Raw genomic sequence first — 10,019 nt, 5'->3', positions numbered from 1 at the left:
TGAGCGAGTTCCAGCCCAAATATTTCATTTTATTGGTTCTTTCTTTGTTCAAATATAATAAAATAATGGCATATGATTTTAGGCTCATTGATGCATGCCATACATCATATGCTATTTAGAGTGGGCGTACGGTGACACTTCCCTATTGCATGCTCCATGCAGCCTGTCGATAGTGAGATGAGACATATATGAGGGTGATGCAATATTATAACAGCTTTTCAATAATTATATTATCATTGGTATGTTCAAGAAAACTGACTTCAAAAGATTGGAGGTGCTGGGCTCAGGGAAGAAGAATACCAAAATATATAAAGCAGTGCATCTTGGCACTGGAAAACTCTATGCATTGAAATAGATCGAGGCTAAGAACCTGGAGAAGTTGAACTAGTACAAGGAATAAGCTGTCCAGCTCATGAAGGTCCAAAACCACTCCAACGTCATAAAGTTTTACGGGTACTATTTCGCGGAGACAAAGTACAGTTCGTTCAAGCTTGGCATCATCACAGAGTATATGGACCAAAAGACCAACCTTGAATACATTTACCGAAAGAAGAAGAAATCAAACTTGTTCTGGACTGAGAGGTAGTTGGTGACCATGTACTGCAGCATGATATCGACATGTGCATTCTTGCAATCGAAAGGGATTTGCCATAGGGATGTCAAGCCAGCCAATATCTTTTTATTGGCCAATGGGGAATTCAAACTGATTGACTTCGGGGAAAGCAAGGACTATTTTTATGACCCCAACGACGAAGAGAGGGAGACCTTCACAATGGCCACTATTAGAGGCACCCCTCAGTACTTATCTCCAATCTTGTGGAAGGCTCATGTCATTGACGGCAATTCTCGGTTCGCCGAGCACAACATTTACAAATCCGACGTGTTCAGCACGGGCCTCGTGCTCATACAGCTCGCACTGATGAATGAAGTCACAGGCTTCAACTCAAAGACCTTCGAAGTGAACGGAGAGAAACTCATCCACGAGAACCTAAAGATCTTGTAGAAACTATATTCTCCGAACTTTAGCCAGCTCTTCTCGATCTTGCTCAGGTTCGACGAATCCCAGAGGCCTTCCTTCTGCGAGATTGAGTCTCTGTTCTTGGAGAAGTAGCTGAGCTGCAAATAAAAGAACAAACCATGCAACTAACTCATAAAGTTTTATAACCAAAACTACAATAATCTGACCAAGACCTCATTGGGCCAAGAACTGCTCGGCACCACCAACACATTAAAATCCACTTGCCCCATGCCAGTCCCGGAGCAGTCCAAGAAGCCAGACCAAATCGATGACGACAATGAAAACGAACAAGAAGCCGACCAGCTGGAGACCAAGCAAAAGCAAAACTATTATAAAGATTCAACCCTCATGCTGCACGAGAGCTGCTTCTGGTTCGAGTTCGGGGGGTCTAGCATCGGCAGGTTCAGCATTACTCGCCAGAAATGGAAGATCGATCAAGGAAGCGAAAACAAGAAATTCCCATTGCACTTTACTGTGGTCTTTATTCCAGTCAGTAATTCTTACTTTCTGCTCGGTGGCCTCTCTGGCGAGAATTTCAGGGTCTTTCAGTCGAATAAAAAGCTCGTCTTCAATAAGGTGCAACTGCCAAGCTTTAGAAACTTCTTCCCAGCCGTCTACCATTCACAGAAGGTCTATATATTCGGAGGGTACGATGGGGAGAATAAGGCACAAATTAAAACAGCCGAGTTCTACGATATTGTGAATTCCAAATGGGTTCCTCTTTCCGATATGCGCTTTCCTCGAAGTCAAAGCGGGGCATGCAGGATAAATGACGACTAGATTATCATCTGCGGGGGATACAACAAGTAAATTGGAACCTTGGATACAATTGAAAGATACATAATTTCAAAAGATAAATTCGAAACCTTGCCGATCAAGCTGCCGATTCCCCTGAGGAGGTTCATGATAATTCGTGTTGCGAAGAACCACGCGCTAATTTTGGGAGGATTGAGCATATCTTCCAAATAATCGCAAAGGGTCTTCAAGCTATAATATGAAAAGATGACATTCTTCGAACTTTAAAATCTCGAAAAAGGAGGAGTCATTTAAAATTAGGTCCTTATTGATAAGTAAGGCAATATCCACTTATTCCTCGAACACTCAAATGGCACAAGCCCCCACTCGCATATCAAGTATCCGTATGACCCAACCAAGGAGGAAAACTATTAAACGAGGCAGTTATGATTGTGAAATGTGAATTTTAGTTATTATTTATTGTCTCTTAGCTCAGAAAGCAAATAATTTGGGATTATATAATACGACATTCCGGTTAGTATCTGGAAAAATACGGCATTGAACCTAAATTAGCAGATAAATTAATGATGGCTATAAATGAAAAAGCCATAAAGTTATCAATAATTCTAATAGCAGCTTCATTCGTTTCACTCCTTTTCGTCAATTTTCTTTTTGAAGCTGAAACTTTTAATCATTTCATGAACAATTTCGTCGAGGGTGAGCTTCGATACTTTAATTCTCTAAAACTATTCAATCGCCTGCAGTATATAGTGGTTAAACTTGTCGGGAATTTACTCGTCAGCCTCTTAATCGCCAGAATTGCTCCATCTCCTTCTTCGAGCTGCGCTTTCAAAAAACTTTGGAGAAATAGCAGAGGATGTCATATTTTGCTTAAAGGGATCTTTCTTTCGATTGTCGAGCTCTGACAAAGAATTTGTAGGGACTTATAAGAAGAGCCTGGAGCGTTTAACTCCGGTTTTTTTTTGTTTCATTTTTAAGTAGTATTAGTCTCTGAGCTTTGGAAGTTTAGCAGATTGCTAACGTTTCTGGTGTTCCCTTTGTTTTGCTTATAATTTGTGTTGGATTCTTTCCAGGCGATGAACATTCTAAATGGTTTCTTCATTGATCCTCGTGTGAGGGAGTGCCAATATGTCTAACTTCTTCAATTAGTTTTCATGGGTCTTGTACTTCGGGAATATCCTCCTGATCATGAAACACATGAACATTTTACGGACGTAATGGAACCAATGGAAAAAAAGGGTATAAAAGTTACTACCAATCACAAAGTTATCAATCGAAGTCTGGCACTCGAAAGAGAACATCTCATAGTGTGTGTACAGTATACTCAATGTCTTTACGACGAGGGTTGAATGATTGATTTCAAGGATGCTGAGAATGCCCCTGGAAAGCAGTTCATGGTTGAAGTTTGAGGGGAGTCGACAGCTATTCTTCTAGGCAATGAAATCGAAGCACGATTTGACAATATCGATGCATCTCATCACGCTATAAGTATGGTAGAGGAAGGTCTTTTCAAAAAGGATTTTGATAAAGTTGTTCAGGAGCTTTTCATTCCGCATGAGTTTCACTGCGAATTCCCGGAAATAGGGGGTAAATCCGATGGGCTGGTTGGTCTTCATTTCTGCCTCGAAACGGCTCAAGAAACTACTGTAGCCTGGAAAGTATTACCACACCACTTTCCCCTGGTAGTAAAGTGTCACTTCGGCTTCGTTGAGGAACTAGCTGAGTCCTCCATAGTAGAGCTATTCATCTTCATGATTGAAGAGCAGGCTTGACCAGCCTGGCAAGCTTTCAATGACCTCGCCCAGCTTCTCTTACGACTCAATATAGGCAGGGTTTCTGCGAATGAAATTGAAGAAGTTTGTTTCCCAATCAAAGACCATACTCTTTGACGGACTTTTAACGCCAGTGAATGCTCCAAGTTCGGCGAGCTTTTCTTTGCTGATGAATGGGTCAGTCTTTTGACAAATTTCCTCCAGCATTTGCTTTTGGGTAAAAGGATGTCGGAAATAACAGTAAGCGATGAATTTTTGGCTGTACCTTAATTCCTGAAAAGTCAGGCCAATCGCAGTCGATTTAATAACCATAGAAAGGGTGGAGCACAGAAACTTGTAGAATTTAATAGCAACCTTCTTCTTATCCTCGGCATTTTCGATGGCATGCAGATACCTAATGGAAAGCTCGGGCCTCCTGATAATGATTCCGAAGATCTTCCAAATGGTCTCATTCATAAAGTCCTCGCCTCTTTCCATCAGACAGGTAATTTGCTCGAGCAAATCAAGCAAAACATGCTGGTAGCTGACAGTTTCAGTGAAGTCGTTCAAATTCACCTCATTTACCTTCGTCAGGCTTTCATAGGTCTTCATGAGGATCATCTGATGAGTCCTCGTTTTGGGGTTTCTGTTTATTTACCTATACTCCTTGGATAAGGCCTTCAGCTCCTTGTAGTTTAATTGCTGGTTTTCGGATTTGGCAATCATGGAGTATCCTTTGCCAGTGAGCAAGTAGGGACTGACAGGGCCAATTCCTTTCTCGCTGCAGATCACCCCTTCGAGCTGCTCCACATAAGTTTCAGTGGACTAGACACTCAGGGTGAATCGAATCGTTTCATTTTAGTTCTCCTTCTCAATTTGAGTATTGTAGGGGATATTTTTGGACTTCCGAAAGGGCTCGTCCCAATCCATAGTCCTGCTGATGAAATTGATATCATTCTTGCGCTTGGTGGCGTAGGAGGTACACAAGTTAAGAAACTTCTGATAGGGAATATAAACTTGGCCATGCATGACCATCTAATGGCAGCCGCCCTCCCAAACAATGATCCTGAGCGAAGACTAGTTCAGTTCTTTGTTCAGGAGAGTTCTATGCAGCCTGATGCTGTCTTTTATGGGGTCCAGCCTTTTTGTTGGGAAGTCTTCCTAGAAGCGATTGTACTGAGTTAGATCGAAATTACAATGAGGTCAATTGAAGTTTGGAATGTTTCACACTTGCTTTCCAGTCCCTGTTGCAGGATGTGTAAGTTTGTGCATGATAAGCTAACGTCGATGAGTTCACTGATTTCAATATCGAACATTACTCTTGATTTCATTTCAGGGAGGAGATGGTCGTGGTGGATTGGCCCTCTGCAGAGTTGTGATAACTTCAAAGCGAGGTCTTATGTTTTCGCTTGCTTCGAAGACACTTTGATATTGAGCTCATAATTCCTGAGCTGAAGTTCGGTCAATTTCAGGGCCAGTTTCTGAGTGATTTGCCACTGTATAAAACAATTTAAATACCGTTTTAAGTATACCATTCACGCTCATTCCTTCGTATGAGAATAGAAGCCTGTGTTTATCATCAAACTCGAACATAACTTCGAAAGACGACTGAATAAATAGGAGTTTACATCCATCTGACTGCTCAGACATAAGTTTAATATTCTGATCTCGAAGTTGTACTCAGCATTGACTGGTTTCTGGAAATGGTTCGCGAGATGCATCTCGTATACTTAGTGAGAAGCTGATCGGCTTTATGATAGAGGTTTTGCGCAATTTGTGCCCATCGCGATCAATCTGATGAAGTTTATATATTATAATCGGTAATGTAATGCCTTGTGCATCTGTCGAAATTTGCAGAATTTAAAGTGTGTCAATATGCAACGATATGTAGAATTAATACTATTGATAATTATGTGAGGCAGGCAGATAAATTTCAATACATAACGAGGGGATCCTCCCCGAATTCATCCTTGTACTTTTAATGCAGCCGAGTAATCTAAGCCATATACTCCTGATGAACTTCATCGAGTTCTTCGGCTGTAATTTCGTTTCTGTTTTATTTCTTTCTTTTTATGGCCTTGCCGACAATCGTGATCATGGTTATATCTTCAGGGAAAAATAGTATGAATTTCCCTCCCCAAAAGAATACACCCGGCAGTTTCAGTTTATTGAAATATAACCGCAGTTTTAATAAGGATTTCATTGTTCTGAAGCCCTTGTGCTCATTGTAGATCAGAACTGGGCGGATTGCATAGCCTTGCATCAAAGCGTATTTTAAGAACCCCTTCCTATCCTTGATGAACACTCTAAACTCGTCTTGAGCTGTCAGCGTGGCTTACTCGAAGCCCCCTGGAACGAGTCCAATATCCTTTTTCTAACGCATCAACCGAAGGAAGTTCTGCTTATTCACAGACTGCACTCCCCACATCTTCAACTGGGCTCCAGAGATAGGGATATTCAACATTATGCGGCTCGACAGGACCACCATTTTGGACATCTTACTGTCATCTACGTTGAGGTTGGCAATCATCCCTACATTACTCTGATCGTACCATAGATAAAAATGCTATGCGGATGGAAACAGAACATGGTGTTTTCAGAATCAGGGATTGGTTCATCATAGATCCGTATGAATCGTTTGAAGTACTGCAGAGGCTTGATATGCTCGTTGATAAACTGGATGAATGCTTCTGATTTTTTAGAGACCCGCTGGATAATGGCAATGACGAACATTGTGGCCAGAATGTGATAGTTTAGTGTGGCGACAGCGTATAGAAACAGTGCAATGATGCCATAGAATGTCCCCTGGAAGAAAAGTATGAGCACCAACACTGAGAACCATTTGTTTTTTGTAGGCGAAATGTCAATACTAAATCTCTCCATTCGATGTACAATTGTTGATGATATTATCAATAAAAGGAACAGTGCACCAATTTAAGAATATCCACATATATTCTGCACATTATGCACATTCTGCATATATAAATATGCGATGCTGCAATGTGAGCACATTATACATATGCAATGTGAGCATATCGAACAATTGGCTATATTGCTTTATTAGTATGCTCCTGACTGATATTATATACTGAGATGATACTGAGTTAGGCTTTGCATGTTACTTCTTATTAATGAAGTATCTATACTGTGAGGAATATAAATTAGTGTAATGAACAGAAATCAGGAAAAGTAAATGGCCTATGCAACATCGATTGGCTCATCGCTTGCAAGTATGATTTCTAAGTTTGTTTGCCATCCTATCGATACTATTAAGGCCAAAGTTCAAGTTAATCGCACCAAAATGGCAGCCATATCGGATGCTCGGATCGGAACTGCTTTTTCCATGGCCAAAAAAACATTTCAAAACTAAGGAATTAAGGGCTTTTTTAGGGGAGTCACAATATCGGTGTTTGGTTCTGCAATTGCATTTAGTTGCTATATATCAGCCTATGAGCGCTCAAAAAAGTATCTTTCCGAAAAAAAAGTAATAGATATGTCTAATCAGTTTTTTAGTGAGCATCCCTCAATGTCACACTTGGTTTCGGGATTCGTTGCAGAGATAGTCTCGTGCGCGTTATGGCTGCCAGTTGACATCGTGAAATAACGTCTACAAGTTCAGTCAGAAATTAAATTATATAGCTACTCAGGCCCTCGAGAAGCAATAAGAAAAATCAATCTCTCATAAGGAATAATAGGATTATATAGAGTACTCATTGTCTGATATAGGCTTTTGGGGCGACTTTGCTATTCTTTGGGCCATTCAGTGGGCTTTTCTTTGTATTGTACGAGAAAATGAAAGTCCTTCTTGCCAAAGATAAAAGCAAAATGACTTTGCTGGAAAGCATTGCTTGCTCTTCATTATCCTCTGCGATTGCAGGCTACTTAACCACACCTCTCGAGATCGTGAAGCTTCGCATGCAGATCCAGAGGGCTGATGTGGCGGTGACAGGCGGGTCTTTGTAAAACTCAGTATTCGGGTATAGGAACGCTTTTCATGGACTGTATTCAATCGCGACAAAATAAGGGTTTTTCTCACTATATCGAGGCGGGCTCCTACGAATCTGTATGACAGTTCCAATAGTGACCCTATCAATGAGTCTCACATAGTTATTCAAACACAAAATCGTGGCTTCGAATGTCTTGTCATCTTTGGTATGAACATTCGCCTTGATAAAATGAATTGAATGACTATCTTCACAATTGGAAACTCATAACATTATTAATCGATCAATTTTCTTTATTTCATTGAGTATTCCAGGCTTTTCCTCTGTGATATGTTTTTGCCTCTTCTCTGTTTTATGTAACTTATGTTACAATTATTCATTTATTGTACAACTTTCATTGCGTGCAGATATTCAGGCTTCTTTGCCACATCCTCTCGTCTATCAAATAATGAGCCCTCTTATTATATTCAACAGCTAATTAAAAACATAATAGCAATAATCTTAATCACTTGTATTGGTCCCTCAGTTTGGCATAATGCTTTAATTATTCGTTGCTCACAGACGGTTTCATATGTGCAACAACTTCCACAAAATCTTCTTCGATCAGAACCAGTTTAAGCGACTATTGCTCCCCCTGATCATACTTTTCTATAAATCTTTATGCTGCTCTCATTATTGATTTCGAGGTTAGACCATAGAAATCAGCGCCTGTGAAGTTCTATGGAGTCTTTGAAAGCACGTAGTCATAATCGAAATTTTCCTTCAGAGTGAGGTTTCTCGTTTGCGCTATAAGCACTTGCTTTCGGGATGTGGCATCATTTAAAATGCCCAGATATAGCTGTTTGTCAAACCTTCCAGGCCTTAAAATCGAAGGGTCTAGCAAGTCAGGTCGGTTCGTGGCTCCGATCACGAAGATTCCTTTACCTGCAATTTGATCCATCTGGGAGAGAAGTTCAGAGACAATTCGATCCATAACGCGATTCGAATCACTGCTTTGCCCTCTTTTCGGGATGAGAGCATCGAGTTCATCCATGAAGATGATGCAGGGCTTATGCGCTTTGGCTCTTTCGAATACCTCCCTCACATTCTTCTCACTTTCCCCGATATACATGTTCAGTAGCTCAGGACCTTTTACGCTGATGAAACCCATTTTGCATTAGTTGGCGATGCATTTACCCAGCATGGTCTTCCCTGTGCCAGGGGGGCCAAAAAAGAGTATGCCAGTCCTCGGCTTGATCCATTCATCAAAGATTTCGGGATGCTTGACAGGCAGGAGGATAGTTTGAGTAATCTCTTACTTTGCTTCCTTCAGTCCTCCGACATCGTCCCATCCGACATTCTTGATGTTCTCAACCTTTTCAATATCGATGAAGCTCGCTACTTACTTTAAAATGTCCTCCTTCGAGATTAATCGCTTTTCCCCAGATTATGCATCTTTCAGGATGTTACCAATGGCCTAGTTGAATTGCTTCCATCCTAAAACGTTCTTCAGAAGGTTGCAGGCTTCCTTTTTGTCGGGAATGTCAGCTTTATCTGCATATGACTCACAAACGGTTTCCAGCAACTGTACTTTTTCCTACAGAGTGGTTTAAAATACCGCTAATACAGCGTTTTTGGCCATGTCGAACATAATTTAATTGCCCTTAAAAGAAATAACTATGACAAAGCTCTCCAAACACTTATCACCCATTTTGGCTACCAACTCCTCGACATTGGTAATGATAGTTTTCATGAGTTCGGCCTAGGTTTGGTTATCGGGGTTGTTCTGCTGAGTCTCAATGATCCAAGAAATATTTTTGATGTAGATGATGGTGGAGCCGTATTACTCGCACTTCCTGATTGCTTCATAGAGGTGTGCCTCCGTAAACACCTTTCGACAGTTGATCCTGATGAAGTTGTAGTTGATTGATCTTTGCTGCGCTATGTTGTGGAAGAATGAGCTAAGACCTACTGAGCCACTCGCGGATTGGAGCAGGATTATTTTCTTATCTGGCTTTTCCTCAACTATTTCGTGAATGCGTTGGTGGAGGCGCTGGTAGGGTGGGGATTCGAAGATCTTGACATATAAGGCCGGAAGCATGATGCGCTGATTAATATCGTCGATTTGGTAGTGTGGGGCCTTCTGAATGAACATTTTGGTCTTGGCTGGTTCGAATAGGCAGAACCCCCACTGGTCGCCGGCTTCTTCTGCTAGTATGCCCTTAATTTTGATCTTCAAATAGTTGACGAACCTCTGCCCGTTTTGATTCTCTGCCATTTTCCTTTTCATTGTTAGGCAAACATTAAAGCTCTACTTCGCCAGGAATTGCTCGTCGATGCACGAGATATTAAAATAGGTTTCCTTCACTGTGGTTGGCACAATAAATCGATGTTGCCCTAAAAATTTAGACACGAGAGACCCATATTCAGATTTATCGTTCATGTAAACACAGAGTTATTGTGCGATTGGCAGTTTGGGAAACACCTGAGCCTTCGCAGTGATATGGCCCTTGATGCTGAGAGCCGGGATGCATGCTTCAACCCCTAAATTGATCCTGCGAATGCCAACAT

General features: G+C 41.2%; 3 protein-coding genes across 3 annotated transcripts; 2 read left to right on the top strand and 1 right to left on the bottom strand.

Moving 5' to 3' along the window:
- Positions 1–477: 477 nt before the first annotated feature.
- Positions 478–2,176, top strand: LOC148298317 (uncharacterized). The gene has a single exon (XM_088276972.1). It carries the CDS (start codon positions 1,247–1,249, stop codon positions 1,796–1,798), a length of 552 nt encoding a protein of 183 aa, XP_088133098.1. The 5' UTR covers positions 478–1,246; the 3' UTR covers positions 1,799–2,176.
- On the top strand, positions 596–1,003 carry LOC148298318 (uncharacterized). Its single transcript, XM_088276973.1, has one exon. It carries the CDS (start codon positions 596–598, stop codon positions 1,001–1,003), a length of 408 nt encoding a protein of 135 aa, XP_088133099.1.
- A 6,011-nt stretch (positions 2,177–8,187) lies between the features above and the next one.
- LOC148298316 (uncharacterized) lies at positions 8,188–8,619 on the bottom strand. Its single transcript, XM_088276971.1, has one exon. It carries the CDS (start codon positions 8,617–8,619, stop codon positions 8,188–8,190), a length of 432 nt encoding a protein of 143 aa, XP_088133097.1.
- Positions 8,620–10,019: the final 1,400 nt, after the last annotated feature.

Source organism: Brachycentrus maculatus, unplaced genomic scaffold (genome assembly GCF_059751285.1).
Source record: "Brachycentrus maculatus isolate JH-2025_06_01 unplaced genomic scaffold, ASM5975128v1 h1tg002198l, whole genome shotgun sequence".
Lineage (NCBI taxonomy): Eukaryota > Metazoa > Arthropoda > Insecta > Trichoptera > Brachycentridae > Brachycentrus > Brachycentrus maculatus.
Note: the sequence above shows the minus strand (reverse complement) of the source record. Positions and strands in the feature narration are given on the sequence as shown.